We start from the raw sequence: 27,583 nt of genomic DNA, 5'->3' as shown, positions 1-27,583 counted from the left end.
AACACCTGCTTATAACTCCTTTCTATCACCTCCTTATTCTCCCTGACTAGATGAAGGTCATCGAGCTGCATCTCCAGTTCCCTAACGGTCCCTCAGGAGCTGCAGCTCGACACACCTGGTGCAGATGTAGCCTTCCCGGAGGCAGGGAGACTCCGGGAACTCCCACATCTGACACAGAGTACAGGAAACCGCACTCATACCCTGTCCTTAACTCAAGTCACCTACCTTTCCTCGCCCCTTTATGCCAAAACCCCTTGAGTCAAAGCCCAAAACACTCTGCTCCCTCTCACTCTGCTGCCCACTCCGACACTGCCTGCTGGATATGGCGGTTTGATTTTTAAACTGCCCGCGCCTTAGCTGCTGACGTCACGCGCCTGTGCGGTCCAGTCCCCACTACTCCCGATTAAAACTTATATAAAAACTTATTTAAAAAAAAAAGAACCTTATAACACTAAACCTTATAATTACAGCCTCAGGGGTACTCTCTGGTACCTGACTCTTCCCCTTCCCCCTCCTGACTGTGACCCACTTGCCTGACTTCTGTGGTCCCGGTGTGACCACCTGCCTATAACTCCTTTCTATCACCTCCTTATTCTCCCTGACCAGACGAAGGTCATTGAGCTGCATGTCCGGTTCCCTAACGGCAGCATGGTAGCGTAGCGGTTAGCGCAACGCTATTACAGCGCCAGTGATCAGGGTTCGATTCCTGTCGCTGTCTGTAAGGAGTTTGTACGTTCTCACATGTCTGCGTGGGTTTCCTCTGGGTGCTCCGGTTTCCTCCCACATTCTAAAGATGTACAGGTAGGTTAATTTGGGGTTTAAAATGGGCGGCGCAGACTCGTTGGGCCAAAAGGGCCTGTTACTACTCTGTAAATAAAATTAAATTAAAATTAAAAAACCCTATACAAAAAAAAAAGAAACTTATCTGTCCCGATGTCTGCCGAAGCGAAACCCACAAAACCTTCAGTTTTTTTTTCTACCTGCTTTTTTAAACTGCACGTGCCTTATACTCTCTTTATATTCCTGAAAGGCCCTGTCTGATTTTTAGCTTCCTAAACCTCGCATGTGCTTTTTTTTTCTTTTTGACTAAATTTACAACTTCTCTCGCCATCCATCGTTCCCTTACTTTGCCATCTTTGTTCTTCCTCCTTACTGGAACATGCTTGTCCTGAACTTTGGTTCAGCCCTGATTTAAACTCAATCTGCCACTTCTCTACCCTTAACTGTAACTGATCTATATCCTGCTGTATCCTTTGACTTTCACTGTCCGCAACACCACCAATTTTTGTGTCATCTGCAAACTTTGGGTTGTTGTGGTGGGTGATTTTTAACTTCTCCAATATTGACTGGGACTTCCTTAGTGCAATAGGCTTAGATGGCAGAATTTGTTAGATGTATCCAAGAGGGGTTCTTGAAACAGTATGTAGAGGGGCTGTACTGGACCTTGTATTGGGAAATGAGCCTGACCAGGTGACTTACATTTCAGTAGGAGAGCATATTGGAAACAGTGATCACAACTCAAGTTTTAAGATAGTAATGAATAAGGATAAGTCTAGACCTAGGGGGGAAGCATTAAATAGGGGCAGGGCAAGTTACTGCATCTCCCTTCTGACAAGCCTCTTTACATAGTAAATGAACAGGGAAGCTGTTCAACTTTCAATGCATGTATTCCTGAATTAGCATGAATCTAACTTCAGTCATTGAACTGCAGGATGCAGACAATGATTACCTTAGTTCATGCTTGGAGGCTGAGCTCCATTGACTTATTACTGAAACATTTGAGAGAATGGATATTGAACCAAATATAAGATGCACAGATCCTGTACCAACTTACCCACCCTTGAACAAGAAAGGTCAAAGGTGAGACTCTGGAAAATGTGGATTTTTTTTTCCCAAATCATATTTCAACATTGGCAAATATTCACAGGATTTACTACTGCCTCCAGTGTGCCAGCACAGTCTTTGGCCATCTGAGCTGCAGTTTTAGACCTGCTACTTGTGATCTGATGTCTTCCTATGTGCTTCATAGATATGGACTATCTACAGCAGGCACCTCAAAGCACTAGGCACGTGCTATCAATTCTGTCTCTGTAAAATCCTTCAAATCCAGTGATAGATTAAGTTAACCAGCTTTGGTGTTCTTCCCAAATCATAGTCCCAGCATCAAGGCTTTAATCATGTTTAAGTGCTTCTGATGGGTGGGCTACATTATCTGCATATCTGACACCAAAAACTAATATTCTGTCATGGTAAATTTTTCTGATGTTCTCAAAGCCTCTGTGGAAAAGATATCATGTTCATTGTCTCTTTTCCTGCGATCACTCAAAATAGAGGAGCATCCTAGAAGATACTGAGGACCTAAAGTTTATTCAGGTGCATGTGGATGCCAAGCAAAAATGATAGGAGTGCAAAACCTCCCAACCCCCTGCTCCATCTGTGGCAGCTGTTGCGGATCCTACATAGCACTTAATGGCTACAGAACTGGAGTCGTTCTTGATCCCTAGAGTTCGTCTAGTAAGAAGACTGGGTCTTCTGAGAAACAATTCACAAGACAAAGGAGCAGAAGTAGGCCATTCGGCCCATCGAGTCTGCTCCATGAGCTAAACTAATACTATTCCTATCTAGCCCCAGTTTCTGGCTTTATCCCCATATCCCTTGATACCTTGACTAATCAGATACCTATCAATCTCCTCCTCCCCAAGCACCCCCAATGATCGGGCCTCCACAGCTGTACATGGCAAAGAATTCCATAACTTCACTACCCTCTGGCTAAAGAAATTTCTCCTCATTTCTGTTTTAAACCGGTAACCTCTAATTTTAAGACTCTGCCCTCTAGTCCTGGACTTACCCACCAGGGGAAACACATCTGGACAGAGTAACCACATCTACTCTGTCCAGTCCTTTCAACATTCTAAATGTTTCTATGAGGTCCCCTCTCATTCTTCTGTACTTCAATGAATACAGTCGAAGAGCCGACAAACACTCATCATAAGTGAGCCCTTTCATTCCAGGAATCATCCTCATAAATCTTTGCTGAACCCTCTCCAACATCAGTACATCCTTCCTAAGGTAAGGGGCCCAAAACTGAGCACGGTACTCCAAATGAGGCCTCGCCAGTGCCTCATCAACGCTTCCTTACTTTTATTCACTATACCTCTCGAAACGAATGCCAACATAGCATTCGCTTTCTTTACCGCCGATCTGACCTGGTGGTTAACCTTTAGGGTATCCTGCACAAGTACCCCCAAGTCCCTTTGTACTTCTGTACTTTGAATTTTCTCCCCATCTAGATAATAGTCTGCCCATTTATTTCTGTTTCCAACGTGTACAACGGCACATTTCTCAACATTGAATCTCATTTGCCATTTCTTTGCCCATTCTCCTAAACTAAGTTTTTCTGCAACCTTCCTGTTTCTTCAATACTCCCTACTCCTCCACCTATCTTGGTGTCGTCTGCAAACTTAACCACAAAACCATTTACTCTGTAATCCAAATCATTAATGCACAAAGTAAAAAGAAGTGGCCCCAACACCGACACCTGCGGAATACCAGTAGTAACCAGTAGCCAACCAGAACAGGATCCCTTTATTCCCACCCTTTGCTTTCTGCCTACCAGCCAATGCTCCACCCATTCCAATATCCTATCTGTGATTCCATGACCTCTCATCTTACTAATCAGCCTCTTGTGCGGCACCTTGTCGAAGGCCTTTTGAAAGTCTAAATACACAACATCCCCAGCCTCTCCCTTATCCACCTTACCTGAGATTTCCTCAAAAAACTCCAATAGGTTGGTCAGGCAGGATCTTCCCTTCACGAAACCATGCTGGCTTGGGCCTATCTTGCCTTGCACCTCCAGGTATTCCATAACCTCATCCTTGAGGATCGATTCCAATAACTTTCCCACCACCGATGTCAGACTAATAGGTCTGTAATTTCCTTTATGCTGCCTCCCACCCTTCTTATACAGCGGAACTACATTTGCAACCTTCCAATCCTTCAGAACCATGCCGGAGTCTATTGATTCCTGGAAAATTATCACCAATGCCTCCGCAATCTCTGAAGCCACCTCCGGTCCGGGAGACTTATCTGTCTTTTAGTCCATTTAGCTTCCCGAGCACCTTCTCTTTAGTAATCATAACTGAATTCAGTTCTATCCCCGAGACCCCGGACTATCCGGTATATTGCTGATGTCCTCCACAGTGAAGACTGATGCAAAATACTCATTTAGTTCCTCTGCCATCTCTCTGTTATCCATTTTAATCTCTCCCACACTGTTTTCAATTGGTCCTATATCAACCAGTGTCTCTCTTTTGCTCTTCATATATTTAAGAAAACTCTTGGTATCTTTTTGAATGTTATCTGCCAACTTCCTTTCATAATTCATCTTTTCTTTCCTTAGTTCTTAGTTTCTTAATTGAAGTGGTTAATACAATCAAACAAAGCATGGAAACCTTTAGTTTCAAAATTGTATTCTACACCACTGGAAAAACTGGCTGATTTTTTTTTTACTGGGTGGTTTGTGCCCCAATTAGTTTTAATGTGGTTTTGGGTGTTTGGCATTAATTATTTCTCCAAAGTATTTGGACATGCTTTCTCATATAGCCATGTAACAGTTTAATCTAGGTTTGGATTGTGCATTTTATTTTGTGGATTTGATAACTGTGTCAGCAGTGCTGTTGCTATGGATGCTGCATGGTGACAAGATTCAAAGCTGTATGCTTATTTTATCTTGTGGTGTAACTTGTATGAAAATTACTAGAGAAAACAATGTGTACATTTTTCCAGTGTCATAATATGTTTATTATTAAACATAGTCTGTTTATGGTGACCCTTCTACTTTCAGAGGAATGAATAGTATTAGAAAATAGTTTTTTTTCCCCAAAAATCGGAGGAGCTGTTGCCTCTACTACAAAAAAGTCATTTAAGATGATGATTCTGGAATAATTCTTTGCTGGACTTGTTGTAACTGGAAATAGAGTAGCTTGAAAAAGGATAAACAGATCCAAGATCTTTTGTATGTATCTGTTAGGCTGTGCTGGATTTTCCTTTATTTTTCCTGAATTTCGGTGTGATTAAATGTAGTGCATATATACATTTCAGTTGGTAAGTTGATGTTTGGAACTAGGTTTGGAACTAGGTTATGTTATCCACAAGATAGGAAGTGCAAGATGTGGACTATTGATTGATCATTTGCTTATATTATGGGCTGTTTGAAAAAGGATATAACATGAATAATTAATAGCATACTGAACTCAGACAGCTTGGTAACATCTCATCCTGAATCACTAGAGGTTATCTTTTTTTTTAAGCTTCCAATATGCAGTTTTAAACCAAATTCTGATTTTGCCGGGGTGACTTGCATGTGTATAACAAGTCAGTACTTCAGATGTTCATGCTAAAGTTCAGTTCTGCATTTAATTTAGTGTGCAGTAATTTTTTTTGTGCTAAAATCATGCGAAATGTTTTAAAGTGAGATGATTTGTTTATAGAATATCATTATAGTTGTTTTCCAGAAAATCCAGGACTTTGCTTTATCTTCAGAAATATAAAATCTATTTAAATTTTAACTTTTCTATCTTTCATTACATAATTCATAGAAAAAATTGATACTGTGGAAATTTAGACCCAGTATTTAGGGTTTTTCTCCCTTTCTTTCCTACTCTGTTCCAGCCAAAAGCAAATGTTAAGGTGAACTTTGAGGGATGATATAAACCTTCAGAAAAATGCAGATTATGTAAGGGCAGTTAATCATGGATTTGTTAAGGGAATGCCATATTTGGTTAACAATTGAATTTTTTAGGAATATAGCAAGGATGGTTAGGAAGGAGTATGTAATTTAGTTTCCATGTATCTTAGCAAGGCTTTTGACAAAATTTCATTAACGTGAGGCTGGTCAGAAAAGTTAAAGTTCATGGGATGCACGGGAGAGTGACTGGCTTAGTAGAAAGGCAAAGGATGGGAGTTGAAGGATAGTGGTTGATGAATGTTTTTGCAACTGGATGGCTTTTCTCATTGGGGCTCCCTAAAACTTAATTCTCACTACCTTTTGTATTATAAATTATATATCCTTAAACGTATGATGCACAGTGAAGAACTTTGCAGAGAATAATAATACAAAAAATGGTCTGTGTGGTTGATAGAAGGCACGTTCTAGACTGTGGGAAAAGGGAAAATGGACCTTGAGTTATATGTCCAAAAATCTTTAAAAGTCGTATGAGATGCTTCCTTTTATTAGATGAGGCATAGAATGAATTTAAGAGCATGGAAGATGTGTCGGAATTGTATGCAACACTTGTTAGGCCATTGCCTTTGTGTAGTAGTGCCTATGCCTTGAGAGAAAGATGGGAAAGGTGCAGATTTGATAGGAAAATGTAGCCATGGGGAAATATTGAACAGCTGGGTTTTCTTTTTGTGGGAGTAGAAGCTGAGGAAAAACAATTGGATTGTACAAAATTATAAATATCCTACTTAGAGTAACTACAAAGGACCTGTTTCCTTTGACAAAGGCTGAAAAGCAGGCAGATTTTAAGGTGGAAAGCTTAAAGGGAAATGAAGTTTTTTATCCTTTGGGTCTGGAAGTCATTATCTGAAGGGGTTGTTGAAGCAGAAATTTTAAAAGAAATTGAATGTGCTTAAAGAGCTTATCCTGCAGGACCGTGAATCAGGGACTGGTAGCTGAGGTTAGGTTTGACCAGCATGGAAATGATAAGCCCAGTGACTGTGCCCCTGTGTGGTTAATTTTCCACGTATCCAAGATTCTGAATAGTTTTGTTTGAATTGTTCGATGCATATTGATGCTAATTGAATTGCATTGGTTTAAGTAGTATTTCTTAATCTAAGTTGTGATTAAACAGTTGGTTAAATATGAGGGATACATTTGGTTAATAATTTTATTATAAATGAAGTCATGCACAGTATGTGAAATGTGATATTTGCCTTTATTTTTGAATGGTTTCAGACCTAGTTCACTCTGGTACTGAGAGCTCTTGAAGTAATTAAATCATTAGAATTTCCTTTGTGGGCATGGCTATGATGTAATTTGTATCCCACAAAACCCTTAATTATTTTCTCTTCTCTCTTCCTCCACAGCAACATCAAATCCTGTTACAACAAGGCCGCCACTCTTCAATACTTTGCTTTATTCACTAGTACCCATTATGGGATTTGCTGTGGTTGTATTGTTCTCCTTTTGGATGTATAGGCATCACAAGTTGGCATATCCACCAGTACTTGTACCAACTCAGGTATGGCTCCAAATTTCCTTGTTTGACACTTCAGTTTTTGCATGCTGTGGTTGAAAAAGGCTGTAAGTATACCTTAAGTAATTTTATGCATTGATGCACCTGAATGAGTCTGTGTTAGTGACTAAAGCTGTACATAAGAATTACTGATAGATATTCTAATCAGACAGAGACACAAATCATTGGCATGCTGAACTTTTTTACAAATTCATGATCAGTTACCATGAAGCACATTTCTGCACTAGAAGTAATGTTTCTTGAAATCAGTACCCACATCTTTATTAATTTTCTATCTTGTAAAATGTAGTCTGTTACATTCTTTTGCTCATTCTTTTACATAGCTGTAACAAGATTTGAAAGCTATCAAAAGATAAGGAGCCAAGTTAAGATGGAGTTGAGATTAGGATGTCACAACCTTATTGCATTGTAAAACAAGGTCAGAGTGCCAAATGGCTACTCTTGTCCTGTATTAATCTGTGTAATGTAGATGAAATGTTTGCAAGTCGGAAATAAAATACAGAAAATGCTGAAAACAGCAGGTCAGGCAGCATCTGTGGAAGGAGCAACAGAGTTAACATTTCAGTTTGAATACCCTTTGTCAGGACTAGGAAAGAGCAAAAACAAGTTGGTTTTAAATTGCAGAGAGGGTGGAAATGGGCTGAATAGAGCGAAGGGAATATTTCTGATGGAGTGAGGCCAGGTTTGCTGTGGCGATGAGCTGTAGGTAAAGTTATTTGGTTGATGGGTTATAGAGAATGCAAAGGAGGATAAGAGCTGTGAAATGAGGACATTTGGAGAAAGAACACGAGCAAAGAAACCACAGAATCTGTGAAATGCAAAACCATGGGAAATACCCAGCACATTAGTCTGTGCTAATGAACAGTAAGGGGGAAAACTGACCCAAAATCAATCTAACATTATCAGAGAAAGTGAATTACCTGATGTAGATAGTGAGTTCAGAAGGCTGCAATATACCTAGATGGAAGATAACATGCTGTTCCTCAAGCATACTGTACATTGCGCCTTATTATTACAGTGCAGGAGGCCAGGAACATAGAAGTCAGAGTGGGATGGAGAATTAAAGTGACAGGCAACAGGAAGCTCTGGGTCTTCCAGTGCAGCTGATGTGCAAAGCAGTCACCCAATCTGCTTTCTGTTTCTGTAATGTTGTGAGCAGCAACTGTAGTACATGAGATGGGAAGTGGAGGTGAATTGCTGTTACCTGGAAGGATTGTTTTGGTCTGTAGAAGGTGGGAATGAAAGAGTTAGGAAGACAGCTATTACATCTCATGCTTTTGCATGGGCTAGTACTGTGAGACGGAGTAGTTGATGGAGGTGAAAGAGTGGACTAGGGAGTCGTAAAAAGAACAAATTCTTTGGAATGCTGAAAGAGGAGGGGAAGATGTGTCTGGTGGTGGAATCTCATTGAATGGTTGAAGTTGTATTGAATTGGTTAATGACAACTTAATGTAATCTTTGCTGATCTCAAAAGAACTCAATAAAAAGCTAACTTAATTTCTTCCCAACATCTAGAGCAGAAACAACATTATTTGGTAAGAATAGGTTGGAAGGCACAGGTAAACATTATGTGTTCATCATCATTTTTCCTATCTTCTCACTCTTGTTTGTTCCTTAATGGGACCTGTGCTATATAAATGGTAATGATGGTACCAGTACCACATAAAAGCAAAGGTAGCAGAGCTGAGACTAATTAATTTAAAAATTGGAAATGAATAGAAATCTGAATTTAAACTAAAAAACAAAGTTGAATAGTAGGGTTTCTGGCCATTCTTAAGGAAAATTCTATTAGTGTTGCAATTGTTAGAAACTTTTGGAACAGATGGATAAAATGTAATCTTAAAATAATAGATTGGTGTCTTAGTGTTTACCTCGTGTCAAATTCCCAGAATTTAGTCATTAATGGACAAGTTAGGATTATAATTATAAGGTGTTACTGCCCTCTGCTGTTCATAAGAGCACATTCATTTGACCTAGTTGCTGAGAACTACATCTGCAAAAATGTATTTCATTCAGTTTAGATTACAATAGGGTTTGGTATTTTTAAAAAAATCTACAATGCCTTAATTTGCTTTGAAACCAAATCCCATATTATTGAATATATTACTTTAAGGTACTGTAAAATTTTAGTCCAGCTAAATTTGGGTCTCATTCATCCAAAGTTAGTATCGCAACTTGGATTTTCCTCTTGATTATTTTTTTAAATTTTAAATTTTATTTACAGCGTGGTAACAGGCCCTTCCAGCCCAACAAGTCCACGCCGCCCATTTTTTTAAAACCCAAATTAACCTACCCATACGTCTTTGGAATGTGGGAGGAAACCAGAGCTCCCGGAGAAAACCCACGCAGACACGGGAGAACGTACAAACTCCTTACAGACAGCAATGGGAATCGAACCCCGATCGCCGGTGCTGTAATAGCGTCGCGCTAACTGCTACGCTACCATTCATACACACAATTTGGGAATGATTCACATTGAAGTGTTCACCTTTCAAGTTAAATGTCATATCAGCTGTATATTGAATCTAAAGTATAAGTTAGAGAGGATGAGCCATTTAGCTTTAATATTTTGACAGTGATCAATAACTGTTATTCCAAAGAAGCTGTTTTCTTTGCATACCCATGGAGAGGTTGCCTGTTGGTATTATTCTGAGTAGGAGATGGCCAGATTGACTGATGGAAATATTGGTGAATTCTTAAACACATCTGGTATTTCTTCAGCATAGAGAAAAAGGCAAGGTAGTACCATTAGGCTTGGAAGGCACTCTGGTGATGAGGGAAAGCATAACTTTGCTCAAGTTTGGGGCCAGTCAGGATTACAAGGCTAACTAGGAAAAGCCAATAAGTCATCGATGCATGACAGCGTGATGGGATTTTATTTTAAAGTGGACTTGAAAGTGATAAAGCTTGAAATGTCACACCTGTACTTTTGCTTGTTGCCTTTAAAATAAGGTGACTTACCAATTTGGATCCAGCTTTGTCTCAGTAAATGGGTTTAATTCATTTGCTATAATAGAACAGTACAGCAGGCCCTTCAGCCTATGATGTTGTGACAAAGTGATGACACCTTATCTCTTCTGCCTGCACGTGGTTCATATGCCTCCATAAATATTTATGTAATTATGTTTATGTAAATATTGTTTGTTGTCCAGTAATATTGGGAAAGTGAACCTGAAACCATGGGCAAAGGAAAAACTGTCCAGTTCAGATTGTGAATATTGAGGTTTCTTGCCGCACGCATGTAAGCGCGCGCGCGCACACACAGCACCATTATGTTGTCATATAATTATATGTTGGACAGTCTGTGCACATGCCACTGGTAACACTACTTGACCTAAGCAGGCTTAAGAATCCAAAGTTTGATATGCCAAGGTCTCCGGCACTTAAGATCCTTTGCATTTTCCGCCTATCGCATTTTGGGAATCCATTAAGTAGGCGAGATGATCCTTTCAGCATTTATGTGTGCAACTGTATACTGATCTTTCAGTAACTTTGACAAGTTGAGTGATGTAGATTGGACCTGAAGAGTTATTCTAGCTAATCCAGCTCAAATCGCAAAGTACACCTACTACTGGAAGTTTTGGATTGGAATTTCTTAAGTTTTGGGCTGAAGATATAATCTGCTCCCAAGTATCATATATTTAACCTTATTCATTACCTAAGTTATTGTTCCTTGAGGAAATGCTAGCCTTTTATTTCATACAACCCATCCTCCCCCAAACAGGTACAAAGTAATTGTTCTGTTAAAGAAGCAGCTGTAAGTAACACTATTACAAGCAAGGGTAAAAGTCTTAATAGTTTTAAAATGTACAAATCGTCCAAAATTATTGGACAGAAAAATTCAATGTTTACTCCACAGTTGTGATGTCCCGCCCATCACATCAAGATGCTCTTTATCACTATGGTGCTGTGGAGATTCTTGGGAAAGATTTTCCAGGAATCTCCATAGCACCAAAATGATTTTTTAAAAAATCAGTTATTTAGCTGGTGAGGAAAATCCAGTAAAATATCTATTCCCAGCCCTGAAACATTCAGAACTAGAGCACTAAATTGATGACTAATTTTATTGGTCCAAATATCCCATTTAAAAATTAGCAATACCACCAATACTTAATCAGACACCAACTTCTGGCAACTGCCCAAGCAAATTTAAACATGAAAGTTGGGAATTGTCTTTGTTGCAAAAACTGATGCAACAACTCTCCACCAATGGACTTGGCTTTCAGAAGCATGAATGCACATGAAGCTGCAATATTTACCTATTCAATATCTTCTAAATATCACAAAAGAAGGTAAGGTATGTCATTCAAGTATGAATGGAATTTTTAACTGTGCAAGACATTTAAATTATTGTCAATTGTCCAAGCTTTAATAACTACATTTTTCTTACTCCTTCAAAAATAACTTTCAAAAATCATAACGTTTAAGTGTTTTATTTGATCTATTGCCAAATCTAATTCCTCTTTCCTTTTTGTACTTTTTGATTTTGCATTGACTTGGCTATTTTGACTTGCATTTGCTAATTCAGATACCGAGCTATTTGTTGATGATGCTTCAACAGTGGAGTCGTACAGCAGAGAAACGTACTCCTTCAGCTCACCCTGTCGTGCTAACCATCAGTACCCATCTATACTAATCCCATTTTCCAGCACTTGGCTGTAGTATTCTATATACCTTGGCAATTTAAGTGCTCATGCAGGTTCTTAAATAGTGCTTCAGAGGGTGATGCTGTCTGACACTCACTGTATTTAAGAACCTAAATCTTCCTTGGGTCCCCTCTAAACTTCCTCCCCTTTACCTTGTACCTATTACCCTCTTTCAGATGTCTCTGTTTCGGGGAAAAGTTTCTCACTATCCACCATACCCATGTCCTTCAATCAGGTTCCCACTCAGTCTCCTCTGCTCCAAGGAAAACAATCTCAATTTATCCAGTCTATCCTTTTAACTGAAACATTCACCAAGGTGTTACCTAGGATTGAATCTCCTCTGCATGCTCTCCAATGCAATCATGAAATTCTCGATCATCAGTAAAGTACCATCAACTGTACTACCAAGTGGCACTTAGCTGGTAGCCAGTACCTAGTAAGAGTTTTGCCAGGACCATTTGTTCCTGATCTCATGCAGGCTTGTTCCAGACATTGGGCCAAAGACCAAAGAAGTGACTGACCTTTAACATTAAGGCAGCATTTCACTAAGTACAGCATCAGGAAGCCCTGGTCAAACTAAGTAAGTGACCATCAGGGGGGAAAACAGTGCCATAGTTCACACAAAGGAAGATAGTTGTGGATACTGGTGTCCAGTGATCCTGCCCCTGGACATTACAGCCAGCAGTGTCTCAGACCCAACCATATCCATCATTCCATCTTCATTCCATCATAAGGTCAAAAGTGGGGACATTGGCAGCTGATTGTTCAGTGTAAATTTCCATTTTCAGCCCCTCAGTGTATAAAACACTGCAGGTCTGCATTCAGTGAAACCTCATGACTTCTCTGATTTGTTGTGCCATTTAAAAAAAAATGGCATAACATGACACTATTGTATCAGACAATGACCATCTCTAACAAGAGAGTCTAATCACCTTCCCACAAGATAACCATCATGTTCTCCACAGTCATCATACTAGTGTGTCACCATTGATCAAGAGCTCAACTGGACCAGCCACATACATACTGTGGCTACAAGAACAGGTCAGAAGTTAGGTATCCTGCAGTGAATGACTTGCTTCTTAATACTCAAGCCTTTCCACCATCTGTAAGGCGTGTATCATAATTGTCATGATGAAATGTGCCTGCATCCAATTGCTTGAATGAGTGTAATGAATCACTAAAATTTAGAATGAGGGCACACAAAGCATTAAGAAGACAAATGGCACATCAGTCCTTATTGCAAGAGGGTTTGAATACAAGCATAAAGTCGTTTTACTGGAATTGTTTAAGGCCCTGATGTGAGCACACTTGGAATATTGTGTTTGGGTATGGTCTCCCTCAGAAGAATACACTCTTGATTGAAGAATGTGGTGAAGTTTCAGCAGAGTGATCGATTCATGGGATTGGAGGGGTATGGTAACTGACCTGAGCGATAAAATCCCAGGTTCTCGCTGTCTAAGGAAAACTTGCTTGACAATGGGCCAGAGAAGAGGTGGTCACCCACTTTTCAAGGAGAACAGAAGGATCAGCCAAAGTTGTGACTTAGGCTGGCCACCCAGAACCCAGACTAGATCATCACACTGAAACTGAGATCCTACTTTGTGAGAAATGTTCTTGTGGCATGATAGCCATTCACACTTCCTCTTAAGTGGAAATATTGTATGGATTGGCAATCTGGACATTGAACTATGGGTGCTTCCCCTGCCATATGATTTATTGTTTATATATATTTATTTTATATGCAATTATATTATATAAATATTTATTATGTATATTATATTATATATTTATTTGTGTGTGTGGATGTGTGTGTCTATATATACATATATACACACACATATATTACATACATACATACATACATACATACATACATACATAAAAAAAATGAAAACAATTCACCAACCAACGCTTGGTGAATTCTGCTTCACAATGATGGGAAGAGCCAACATCGAAGGATCAAAAACACACACTTCAATCAGTAGTCTTTTTCAGAATCAGATTTATTATCACTGACATATGATGTGAAATTTGTTGTTTTGTGGTAGCAGTACAGTGCAAAGATATAAAAATCTATAAATTACAAAACTAAGTAGTGCAATAAAAAAGGAATGATGAAGTAGTGTTCATGGAATGTTCAGAAATCTGTTATTTTGGCTGGGCTTAATCTACCAAGCTTGTATGTTGGGCCTTGTACTGTTGAAGAGCTAGTGTAATACTACTCAGAATATTTACTCACTAAGCTTTTTGTGAATAGCAAAGGCGAAAATAGGTGGAAAAGAATTGGAATGATGTATGTTGCACCAAACAACCTGTTTACATATTATGAATACTTCATTGTGCCCAAGAAAAATGTATTCGTTGTGAATTGTATTTCTGTTGCTATACTGGTTATGCCGGGGGCTGGACCATTAACTTGGTACTGTGTTCAAATCCCAGCATGGTAACCTGAAATGTAAACAGAAGATACTAGTAATATATAGCAGGTTGGGGAGCATCAATGCTGGGAGGAACAAGGTTAATGTTTGAAACTTAACTATTTTTCCTGCTGAGTATTTACGGCTTTTTTCTGTTTTTATTTCTTATTCATTTATTGCCATCCCTAATTGTCCCCATCCCGAGAAGGTAGTAGTGAGCCGTTTCCTTGAACTATTGCTCCTTCTGCTGAAGATACCCCCACAGCATTCTTGGGAAGGGAGTTCTAATATTAAGACAGAGTGAAAACAAAGAACAAATAATTGTACTTCCAAGTCAGGGTAGTTCCAGCATCCATAGTATGTTGGTTCTGTAATACGGTTATATGAGAATTTGAATTCCATCTCAAATTTCAGGAAGAGTTGGCATCAGTAAACGTGACAATAAAGTTGATAGTAATAAAAACCAAATTAGATCTCTAATCTCCTTGTAGTTATCCTAATTTGGCCTGTTATACATGTGAATCCAGTCTCACACCAGGATGGTTGGCACTCAACTGGTGTTTGAAGAGATCTCTTAATTTGCAGTTTAGAAACAAGATTGCTGAAGGTTGGCAACAAATTACGCCCACACCAGCAATGTGCAGATCGTGAGAATGGTTAATATAAAAATGCTCGTTACTATCAATTGACGAATTCTCTAAGAAGTATCTGTTGTGTAGTCAAGCTAGTTGAAATTAGTTTCTAAAATACTAATTTTGCATTCCCAATTAATTATAAAGACAGATATTAGAATTATACACCAATCACTCTCTGATAGAGGACTAGCTGCAGTCAGTTAATAAAGAGTTACAAAATTGCTCCAGATGGAGGTTTTGACTGGCATTGCGGGACTGCCTCTTTATACACAAACGTTTTTTTGATCTTGTGAGCGCTTGTTCATTTTGTTTTCACTCAAGTCATTTCCACAGTAATGGTATTCAGTCACAACTGTGACTACTGGTCTGGCAAGCACTTGTTTGTGCCAGTAATTAAATTGCACATTTTAGTTTTGGAGTCGTCAAAAGCACAGTGTAGTTATCACTTGTGAATCATATTTTACAGAATTTAAACTGTATGAAATCACATTACTGACATTCCAGTGCCGTCACAGTTTAGTGCTGTAGTTTTATTCCTGTTTGGGCAAAATTTCAGTTGTTTAACTGTTTTCAATCTATATTAGTGAGTCATAGCAGTCCTAAATCTGCATTTAAGGTAATCTTCCAGAAATAATTAGGTACTTCCAATAGTTCTGTCATTTTGGGGAGTGTTTCTGTCCACAGTGGTTTGGTATAGTGCTGAAGAGTGTGGCAGCCTTTCAACAATATGATATGATTAGAAGTTGTAGAGATTTGAAATGGGTTTGCAAATTAGCTTGTGCCAGGTATTGAATCTAAATAGCAGCTGATAATAAAAGTATATCACGTGGCCATCCAGAACATTCATCATTTGCTTAAACTACTTTTATCTGTTTCAGCTTCATGCTTTCTCCAAACGGTAATTTCTTTTGCTTTTCTTTTCTCAAGCATGCCTTTCATATAGAGATAGAGGTAAGGTAACTTGGAACCATTAAAGATTTTTAAATTTAGATTAAGTGCAGCATTAATTTTTTTATATATCACACTAAGTCTTTTTTATTTTGGTGGTATTTCTGCATGAAACCATTTGTTCTGTTCTCTGCTTGAAATATTAATATGGATTTTTTTAACAAGACTATTGTACAAACATAACCGATTAAATTTTTTAATAAACTTGTACTGTTTTATAATGTTGCAATTTTCCTTTCTGAAACTGTTTTTACAGCAGCTAAATCATGCCCTATAACCTCTCTGCTACAGTTTTGAAAAGATTTTTGATTGTTTAATTTGTAAATATTAATTTAGCAGAAATGCAGTAATTGATGCTGTACTAGATAGAGACTAGAGCATGCAATGGAATGCTGTGCATCACCCATCATTTAAGAAATGTTTTTGCCATGCACAAATTATTTTGGTCATATTTTGCTGAGTTTTTTTCCCCAACTTTTCTGCATTGACCATAACATGTTTAACTGGCAAAAGTTCAAGAATACAATAATTTGTTATGTCTGATTTTAATTGATTAACCTTCTTGAGATTTGTTATAAAGCTTTCCATTAACGCATATTATTGGATTGTTCTGCTGTTAAAGTTTGAATTGTATAACAATTCCTCCTGTTCTGGTTGGTTCACTGTTAGTGAGGTAGCCAAAGTCGTGATAACTGCTTAACAGGCTTTGTGTGGAAATTTTCCAGTGCATTCATCCATGCTTTTTTGCCATATTCTGCTGTGAAATAATATCTCTATACCTTTAGTTTCATCCCTTTAAAATGTATACAATATGGGAATTTCTAGACTGTTTTATTATTTCTTAGGACCAAATGAACGTGGTGTGATGAACCTTGATTTTTGGAAAATTATAATTATTGCGTAATCATAATATAGTGAAGAAATATTTACTGTTAGAATGTCAGATTTGGAGAATACTGATTGTCCAGTTCTTGAATGTAATCTTCACTAGAGAAAGCTCAATGTAAATTGGGTAGCATCTAGTAAATTTTAACCGCTAACATGATCTTAATTTTGTATAACTGAAAATATTTATCTTGGATTTTTTTTTAAGTTCAAAGAGCATGCATAACAAGTGCTAAAATGTTATTTTTTCACATTATTCAAGAAAAAAATATGAAGCAGAAATCTTAGAAATCCATCTATCAAATGAATTTTCATGTTTATTTTCCTCAGCTTTAATGCTTTCAGGCGCAATTGTCAACTCTTAGAACTATTTTGAAATCTTCCTTTGTAGGATCCAGGGCCAATACCACCTTCTCCATTGCTTGGTCTAAAGCCTCTGCAGTTACTGGAGGTCAAAGCCAGAGGGCGCTTTGGTTGTGTTTGGAAGGCTCAACTGCTTAATGAGTATGTGGCAGTTAAAATATTCCCAGTTCAGGTACAGTGCTTTTATTATTCACTTACCACACATTAGGGAGATGGGCAATAACTTTTTCAGCACTACTTATCTTTCCTTGTTTGACAGTTTGTCAGCAATATTTTATAATGCTATGGTGCTTCTGTTTATTGTAGGACAGACAGTCCTGGCAAAATGAATATGAAATATACACTCTACCTGGAATGAACCATGAAAATATTTTGCACTTCATTGGCGCAGAGAAAAGAGGTTCAAATATTGATGTGGAGTTGTGGTTGATAACATCGTTTCATGAGAAGGTAAAGTATTGCGGTTAGGAAACCTTTTTTTGCCTGATTCGTAATGATGCTTCTGAATTTGATCTCTTGTGCTTAATCACCACTAAAGTATCCTTCCAGCATATTTATTCTGGACAAAATAGCAGTCTGAAAGAGATGAGCATCTTTATTCTGTTTATTGATGTTTGCTTGAGTAAACTGGTGATTTGGTGCATTCAAAGTGGTGATGGATCATTCCGATCATACTTATCCTTTTAAAGGTGGCTTTCAACCAGACAAAGATTTATAGCAAAATAGATTTGAAAGTGCAGATTAAAATAGATGGTTTTATTGAAGAAACAACGAATGGTATTGATGGAGAGAATTGAAGGTTTTTTAATGCTTGATTTAATTGTATCACTATTTCTATGACAAACTGAATCCTGGCACTGAAATGTCTTTTTTCTTAATCATGAGTTTTATTTCATCATCTCAATAAGTGAGCTGCAATCAAGCCTTAACTTCAAAAACCTCAAATATGATTAAGAGAAACACCAAGTTAGTGAGAATGAAGCACTTGTAGAATATTGTGGTTTGGGATTCGGTGCTGTTTTGCAGTGAAACTTAAGAAATTTGATTTTGTTTGCCTATCCACCACAAATAATTTTAACCCCACCAGCACCACTGCTGTATTTACTCTGGGCAAAGTAAAATAGACGAGGATGCTTGTCGAGCTGGTCAGAACAAAATACATAACGGATAAAAACCTCCTATACACATAGCTTAGAAGCTCCTGTCAGTTTAACAGAGAACTGATGGAAAATGCTAAACAAAAAAAATTGCTTTGTTACAACTGCAATAGGTAACTACAGATTTTACTTCAGGAATTGGAGCATATTTTAATAGGCAGGTGACTATGTTTAAAATACAGTTCAGGAAAACTTAAGCTTCTTTTCCAATATGTAAGTGTTTCTAGTTATTGCTAGGTAGAAGTTCTACAAGTATAACAAACGCACCAAAAGTTGGAGAAATTTAAGTGCAAGATATCTCCATTAAAAGGCAAGTTTCTGCTAATTCTATCTGTTAGAAGCCCATTTACAAGGCTGTTAAAATTGAACACTTTGGCATAATAGTTGCATTTTGGCAAGTTTTAATATTTACTAAGAAAACAACTTTGCCAATAAAGCTAATGTAGTTCCCTATACTTTGTTCAGATCTTTGTGTTACTCACATTTTTTAAAGCTGCACATTTATTGTGATAAGTTCATTTCGGAAACTATTATTACACTTAAATATATCAAGGAATATATTTCAATGCAAAGAGATAATATAAATTGATTTTATTTCATTGATCCAAGGAAGATTTTGAGTTTGTACAAATGAATTTGAATGAAAAGTTTAACCCAAAGCCCACTTTTCAGAATGTGTACAGTGGGACATGGATTGGTAAATTGGTTTATTATTGTCACTTGTACTGAGATTCAATGAAAAATCTTGTCTTACATGCCAATCATACAGATCAATTCATTACAACAGTGCATTACAACAGAGGTAGTACAAGGTAAAACAATAACAGAGTGCAGAATAAAGTGTTACAGTTACAGAGAAAGTGCAGTGCAGGTAGACAATAAGTGCAAGGTCATAATGAGATAGATTGTGAAGTCAAGAGTCCATCTTATCGTACTAGGGAACCGTTCAATAGCCTTGCAACATCAGGACGGAAGCTGTCCTTGAGCCTGATGGTATGTGCTTTCAGGCTTTTGTATCTTCTGCCCGATGGGAGGGGGGAGAGGAAAGAATGTCCGGGGTGGGTGGGGTCTTTGATTATGCTGGCTGCTTTACCGAGGCAGCAAGAAGTATAGACGAATCCATGGAGGGGAGGCTGGTTTCCATGATGTGCTGAGTTCACAACTCTGCAATTTCTTGAGGTCTTGGGCAGAGTCGTTGCCATGCCAAGCTGTGATGCATCTGGATAGGATGCTTTCTATGGCGCATCGATAAAAATTGGTGAGGGTTAGAGGGGACATGCCAAATTTCTTTAGCCTCCTGAGGAAGTAGAGGCACTGGTGAGCTTTCTTGGCCTTGGAGTCAACATGGTTGGACCAGGACAGGCTATTGTTGATGTTCACTCCTAGGAACTTGAAACTCTTAATCTTCTCGACCTCAGCACCATTGATGTAAACACCGCCCCCCCTTCCTGGTGTCAATAACCAACTCTTGTTTTGCTGACATCGAGGGAAAGGTTGTTGTCAAGACACCATGTCACTAGGCTCTCTATCTCCTTCCTGTACTCCCACTCATCATTATTTGAGATACAGCCCACTATAGCGGTATCATCTGCAAACTTGTAGATGGACTTGGGTCAGAATCTGGCCTTGCAGTCATGAGTGTACAGGGAGTAGAGTAGGGGGCTGAGAACGCAGCCTTGTGGGGCACCAGTGTTGGGGGTAATCGTTGCAAAGGTGTTGCCTTTTGCATCCAAAGCTGAAGCTCTCCTTAATGTGCAGCTACATAATTTATTATTTATTTTGAACTACCTTCCCCTAGCTTTTTTATCAGTAGTGATCAAACATTATGGAAATGCTGTAGCTCCTAACATCTGTGGGCTTGCATCTTATTTTCTAAATATTTTATGTTGCATCTGCTGGAATTGAGATATTTTCTATTGGAAGATGAATTGGTCTGGAGCTGAACTAGAATTTTCTCATGAATGATTGAGATTTTTCATCATACTTGCGTTGAAAATAATATAGAAACATTTTAATCATTAAAGTAGTTTGTATGTCTTGGACACAATTTCAGAATATGCTAGAAAGTGGAGTGATAAGCTTCTCATACACAAAATTGGAAAATTATAGTTGATTACAAAGCAGAATTGAAGAAACTAAGTAGTTCACTTGTTGGCCTGTGAACTGAAGAATGATTCTGTTACTGGAAGCCTAATTTTTTTAAAATTTGGATTCACGAGGATATTACTGGGTCTGGAGGGCTTGAGTTATAAAAAGAGGCTGGATAGGCTGACACTTCTTTCCCTCTGGACCATAGGAAGCTGAGGGGTGACGCTGGAGGTATATAAAATCATAAGGGGCATAGTTAAGATGAATGGTCAGTCTTTTTCACAGGGTATGGGAGTCTAAAACTAGAGGACATGGTTTATCTGAGGGGCAAGTTTTTCACATATGGTACAAGCTGCCAGAGGAAACTATAGAGGTAGGTACAGTTACAACATTTAAAAGACATTTAGACAGGTACTTGAATAAGTTTAAAGGGATATAGGCCAAATGTAGGCAAGTGGGACTAGCTCAGGTGGACAAGCCGGGCGAGTTGGGACGAAGGGACTGTTTCAGTGTTGTGACTCTGTCTTTATCAATGTCACACCCATCATTTTACTCATTCTGGGGAAAGGTTACTGACCTGAAACATTAACTCCTGCTTCACCCTCCTCAGATACTGCCTGACTGAGTATTTCAAGAACATTGTGTTTTGTTTCAAGTTTCCAATATTTGCATTATTTTGCTTCTCTATTGCTTTTCCTGTCAGTTCCATAATTTTATTTAGATTTCTTAAGTTCTCTTCATGTGGATCTTTCCAAAATTGTTTTTCTTGTCTCCACTTCAGGGTTCTCTGACAGATTATCTGAAGGCTAATGTGGTCTCTTGGAATGAATTGTGTCATATTGCTGAGAGCATGGCAAGAGGACTAGCCTATCTTCATGAAGATAAACCTGGTTTAAAAGATGGACACAAGCCTGCTATTGCTCACAGGTAAGATAAGATAACTTTATTAGTCACACGTACATCAAAACACACAGTGAAATACAGCTTTTTGCATTACTGAGAATGTGCTGGGGGGCAGCCCGCAAGTGTCGCCATTCTTCCGGCGCCAACATAGCATGCCCACAGCTCCTAACCTGTACGTCTTTGGAATGTGGGAGGAAACCTGAACACCCAGAGGAAACCCACGCAGATACAGGGAGAACGTACAAACTCCTTACAGACAGTGGCAGAAATTGAACTGGGGTCGCTGGCGCTGTAATAGCACTAAGCTAGGTATGCTTGATATATGGAAGTTTATATAATCTCTTTCTGAGGTTAATTAAATAAGCAGTCAAATTTAGAGTCTGGTCCAAAATGCTGCCTGGAATGCGGAGCATGCCTTATGAAAGCAGGTTGAGGGAACTCTGCCTTTTCTCCTTGGAGCGACAGAGGATGAGGGGGGACCTGATAGAGGTGTATAAGATGATGAGAGGCATTGATCGGGTAGATAGAGGCTTTTCCCCAGGGCTGAAATGGTGGCCACAAGAGGACATCAGTTTAAAGTGCTGGGGAGTAGGTATAGAGGAGATGTCAGGGTAAGTTTTTTTACTCAGAGTGGTGAGTGCATGGAATGGACTGCCAGCAACGGTTGTGGAAGCGGATACGATACGGTCTTTTAAGAGACTTTTGGATAGGTACACGGAGCTGAGAAAAATAGAGGGCTATGGGTAAGCCAAGTGATTTCTAAGGTAGGGACATGTTCGGCACAGCTTTGTGGGCTGAAAGGCCTGAATTGTGCTGTAGGTTTTCTATGTTCTATGGAACATTCTGACATGTATAGTTATGTATTTTGTTGAGCTGCTATTATTCTTTGCCTGCTTGTCTTTTTGAGTAGCATGTTCACCTCTGAATTAAAAGATTATAGATTCAAACTATGTTCCAGGATTTGTCCATTCTACAGTATGCATCAATGTTTCGTCATTGACGGAGACAATACACAAAGGCCCTTGCAGCTAATTCTAATAGGTTTAGGTGGACATTATGGCATTACTCGAAAAAAAGTTCTGGCTAACACTTATTTTCCAACCAAACAAATCTCAGATGGCCATTAATTTTGCTGCTGTATTTACAATTTTGAAGTATACAAAATGGGTGCCTCATTTCCCAGGGCAAGTTACTGATTTATAAAAAATTATGCATTGTGTATAAGCTAATTTAGATGCATGATTTGTATGTATGAATGAGGGATGTGTATTTCTCGTCTGACAGGGACTTCAAGAGTAAAAATGTGCTGCTGAAAAACAATCTCACAGCCTGTGTAGGAGACTTTGGTTTAGCTTTGAGATTTGAAGCTGGGAAGTCAGCAGGTGATACACATGGCCAGGTATGAGTTATTAAAACATGATTTATTCAAGAATTTCTCTACTTAAAAAAAACTTGTGTGCTTAAATATTTTTAAAGGAGTTACAAATATGATGTACTTGGTGCAAAACCAAATATTAAATTTGACTACCTAAATTGGTTTACTGTTTTCACATATACTGAGGTACAAAGAAAAATTTGTTTTGAATGCCATTCATGTAGATCAATTCATTACAACGGTGCATTGAGGTAGTACAAGGGAAAACTATAACAATGCAGAATAAAGTGTTGGTTGCAGAGAAAGTGCAGGCAAGCAGGCAATAAAGGCCAAGGCCATAATGAGGTAGATTGTGAAGTCAAGAGTCCACCTTATCGTACTAGGGGACTGTTCTTATAACAGTGAGATAGAAGCTGTCCTTGAGCCAGGTGGTATGTGCTTTCAGGCTTTTGTATCTTCTACCTGATGGGAGGGGGGAAGAAGAGAGAATGTCCAGGGTAGGTGGGGTTCTTGATTGTGCTGGCTGCTTTACCGAGGCATTGAGAAGTGTTTATGGAGTCCATGGAAGGGAGACTGGTTTCCATAAAATGCTGAGCTATGTCCACAACTCTGTAGTTTCTTGTGGTCACGGGCAGAGCAGTTGCCATACCAAGCCGTGATGCATCCGGATAGGATGATTTCTGTGGTGCATCAATAAAAATTGGTGAGGGTCAGAGGGGAGATGCCAAATTTCTTTAGCCTCCTGAGGAAATAGAGGCGCTGGTGAGCTTTCTTGGCCATGGCATCAGTGTGATTGGACCAGGATAGGCTGTTGGTGATGTTCACTCCTAGGAACTTGAAACTCTCAACCTTCTTGACCTCAGCACTGTTGATGTAAATCAGAGCATGTGCACTGCCCCCCTTCCTGAAGTCAATGACCAACCCTTTGGTTTTGCTAACGTTGGGGGAAAGGTTATTGTCAGGACACCATATCACTATGTTCTCTATTTCGTCCCTTTACTCTGACTCATCGCTATTTGAGATTTGGCCCACTTTGGTGGTATCATCTGCAAACTTATGGTTGGAGCTAGAGCTGAATCTGGCCACACAGTCGTGAGTATGTAGGGAATAAAGTAGGGGATTGAGGCTACTTTGAAGCCAAGCCTTCTTTCCTTTATTAGATCAAAATGTTGAGGAATCAATTGGGGGGAAAAGCTGTTTTGACTCTCAATGAGATCCATAATGATCTTGTTGTAAAGGGGCCTTTTCAGGACGAGAGGCTAATATGATAGAATTTTCTGAGTTTGAAAGTAGTGGAATTAAATCTGAAAACAAGGCTTAAATCAAAAGAAAGGAAATGTGAAGGTGTGAGGGGCAGGTTAGCTGTAGTTGATAGAGAAGCTACATTAACAGGACTGATGGTAGACGTATATTGGCTCACATTTAAAGAAGTGATGCATATTTTAATTCTAAAACACAGAAACCCAGAAGAAGTGTTTTGTTCAAGGCTGACAGGAGAAATTAAAAATTATTTTAAATTGAGAGAAGAGGCTTATAGAACTGCTAGAAATAGCAGTAGGACAGAGACTGCAGATGCTGCAATCTGGAGCAACAATCTGTTAGAGGGACTCAGCAGGTCGAGCAGCATCTGCAGGGGGTGGGGAGAAGGAATTAGAGATTTGTGTACAAGCTACCTGACATCTTCTGTCTCCCATTGGACCATAACCCCACATAGAACATCAGGTCTATATTTCACATTTGGAGAGATGTAAATAATATAGCTCCTTTGCTTCATGGAATAATGGCGTTATGTTACATTTGCTACAGAATTATGATTACATTTAAAAACAAATGGAGCGTTCTGTGAATACCAAGAGGACTTGAGAAGCTATATAAATACAAGTTATTCTTTCTTCAACATATATCGTGTACTTGAGATTTTTAAGTGCATGTACTTCTGCTTCTTTCAAGGTTGGCACCAGAAGATACATGGCTCCAGAGGTCTTGGAAGGTGCCATAAACTTCCAGCGCGATGCATTCCTCAGGATAGATATGTATTCAGTGGGTCTTGTGCTCTGGGAATTGGCATCAAGGTGCACAGCTACTGATGGTTAGTGTGGCTTTAATCGTAAAAGTTGTGAAAATGTACCTGGTTGGCTCTCGGTAAAGTGAAGCTTTGTATTTTGCTGGAAGTTTGGAAGTCTTCCAATGCCATATTGGTGGTTTGTTTAAAAAAAGTTTATTATTTAGAATGTATTGCATAGAACTGGGCCATTCTCCTCACCTGATCCATGCTGAAGCTTGCACTCATCCCATCACCACCTCTCCATGTCTGTTTTTCCCCCCACCACATCATCTAGTCTTACAATTTATTTCTCCATGTTTGTCCAGCTGCCTTTCAAATTCATCCATTCTATTAAACCCAACTATTCCTTGTGCCAGAAGTGCCTTTCTCTCTCAAAAAAAAAGTCATAGAGTCCTACAGCATGGAAATGGCTCCTTCAGCACCAACCATGAAGCATCCATCTGCACTAATACCTTTTTTAACCTTTTGCATCCTCATCTACTTCGTTATCCTTCAGGCAATCATGCAGATTCCCTTGATGCACAATTGGTAGCACTCTCACCTCTGTCAAAAAGGTTGTGATTTAAAATCTTATTGTAGAGCTTTGAACACCAGAGTAAAGGTCAAGACCGATACTCCAGTGCAATGATGAGGAAGTGCTGCACTGATAGTTGTTTACTGGTTAAGTCATGTTTGTCCCACTTAAATGAACTTGGGGAGTCATCCCTGGCCAATATTTGGTCTTCAATCAAGATTTTAAAAAAAAGTGATGATAATTGTTTGGTGATTATCAAATGTCTGTGGGAGGTTGTTGTACTGAAATTCATAGTCATATATCCTATGTTTCCAACAACAATTGCATTTTAATAGAGGTTGCACTTCAGAAAGTAGTTTCATTAGCTACAAAACACGGGATAATTAAGGGTTGTGAAAGAAGCAAGAGGTAATGCAAGTCTTTCTTTCTTGGCTAAAGCCCATGTCAACAGAATGTTCCTGCACAGAAAACCACTAGGACAGCACTGCAATTAACTTGAGGTATTCATCAAAATATTGAAAAATAGATATTCAGTTTCACAGTTTATTTATCTTTCATGCAGCAAGTTCTCTCCTTTTCTTCACAGAATTATACCGCTTAAAAAGCCATCCATCTAGCAAGTAACCTCCCCACCCCCAGCCCAGCCACTATCTAATTGTAGCATTAAGAATTATTGCTGAATGTAGCCTCCTGTATTAGACAATGGAAGTTCTTTAGTTTGAAAATTGGTATCCCTAGACACTTTCTTTCTTTTGGTTGTCCTCATGGTTAAACTTGGAGTATTTTTGTTAATTATCTGAGTTTGAATTGTGTTGGCCTATGAAATACACAAAGTACTAACATTTGACAATAATAATACAACATGCTTGAAGTCTATTTCAAGTTAAAGTGGTCACATATCTACTTAGTGGGCCTTTTTCAGCAGTTAGCTCTGTATTACTAGTTGGAGAAGCTCATGACCGGGGTCATTTCATTCCAGCGAAAAAGAAAAATTCCTTCAAAGTACTTGAGGTTTTTAAAATGTGCAGACTGTGCCAAAGTCGTCATTTACCACTTTATTACCTTCTAGCTGTGTATTTTCCACAGCGTATAAATGGGGGTTCAATGATTAATCCATCCTGGAAGGAGGGCATGCAGGTTGGGTTGAAATCAGTCCTGATGAGTGCCCGCTGCAAGGAATGTGGGTACTAAGAAAAGTCTGAGATCATGAGCAAATAATGTCTAGTGGATAAAAAAAAAATTGCCTCTTTATGTATGACGTTCAAGCAGAATTCACTACCTTCTCAAGAGAGTATCTGAGATGCAAGGTGGTGAGGAGGCCAGTGCAAATGGATTAAATTCTTTCTACTGTTAGCCACACCAGTAGAAGAGAAGTTACAATGGCCCTCTTTATTTCTTTTATCCTGTGCATCTACAGTTTTTAGCATGCTTGGGTTTAGTGGTATTATTTTAGATTGCTGTTTCTCTACAAATACCAAGTATTCAAGAATTTTGTGACAGAACAGGTTTATCTTTTGCAAAATGTGGAACTTGTTGCCACGGGCGGCTGTGGAGGCCAAGTTGTTGGGTGTACTTAAGGCAGAGATTGATAGGTATCTGAGTAGCCAGGGCATCAAAGGTTATGGTGAGAAGGCGGGAGAGTGGGGCTAAATGGGAGAATGGATCAGCTCATGATAAAATGGTGGAGCAGACTCGATGGGCTGAATGGCCGACTTCTGCTCCTTTGTCTTATGGTTTGTGTGCCTCTTTGAGCTCCATGAAGGCAGGTCAAAATAATATTAAGATAAGCATAGTTGAAATCATTAAACAGCTTTATTTCTCAACTTGTTGAGCAGATGAATGTCATACAAATACATAGCCAAATGGAATGCAAATCTGTGACAATAGTTAAGTTTCAAAATACTCTGTCAGTAATTTGAAGAGTGGTCACCAAGAAATTAGTCCTGATTGTTGGAGCACTGGTAACAGTGATATGAAGAAAGACTGAAGAAACAGGCCATAGTAGATGAAAATAGTCTATTTCCAAACTATTGCAAAATAGTCAAAGGTGTTCAAGATTATTAAGGTTGTAAAAAGGGCTAATTCAGAATATTACTTCAAGTAGTGCAAATAAAGTATGGGGACATTGTTTGAAAAATAATAATTGGGTAATCCAGCTGCAGTCCGTGTGTGATGAAGGAACTGCCACAGTGCTGCCAGATAGGAAGCTTGAAGATTATGATCCAGCAGTGAGAAAGGAACGACAATATATTTTCAAGGCAAGTGGAGGAAGTTTACAGGTTAAGGCACTTGGGATCCAAGGCGATCTAGTTAAATGGATGCAAAATT

At 38.8% G+C, this 27,583-nt stretch overlaps 1 protein-coding gene across 1 annotated transcript in view; it reads left to right on the top strand.

Annotated features, from left to right (window-relative positions):
- LOC127570204 (activin receptor type-2A) overlaps positions 1 to 27,583 on the top strand; it is a 125,877-nt gene that overhangs the window by 85,025 nt on the left and 13,269 nt on the right. Inside the window, exons 4-9 of the mRNA XM_052015484.1 lie at positions 7,090 to 7,244; positions 17,182 to 17,325; positions 17,460 to 17,603; positions 21,180 to 21,325; positions 22,586 to 22,700; positions 24,627 to 24,765. Of these exons, the coding sequence (XP_051871444.1) occupies positions 7,090 to 7,244; positions 17,182 to 17,325; positions 17,460 to 17,603; positions 21,180 to 21,325; positions 22,586 to 22,700; positions 24,627 to 24,765 (843 nt within the window). The remainder of the gene's footprint in view (positions 1 to 7,089; positions 7,245 to 17,181; positions 17,326 to 17,459; positions 17,604 to 21,179; positions 21,326 to 22,585; positions 22,701 to 24,626; positions 24,766 to 27,583) is intronic.

This window comes from Pristis pectinata, chromosome 1, assembly GCF_009764475.1.
Source record: "Pristis pectinata isolate sPriPec2 chromosome 1, sPriPec2.1.pri, whole genome shotgun sequence".
Lineage (NCBI taxonomy): Eukaryota > Metazoa > Chordata > Chondrichthyes > Rhinopristiformes > Pristidae > Pristis > Pristis pectinata.
The sequence above is the reverse complement of the archived record's forward strand: the minus strand, read 5'-3'. Positions and strand labels throughout refer to the sequence as shown.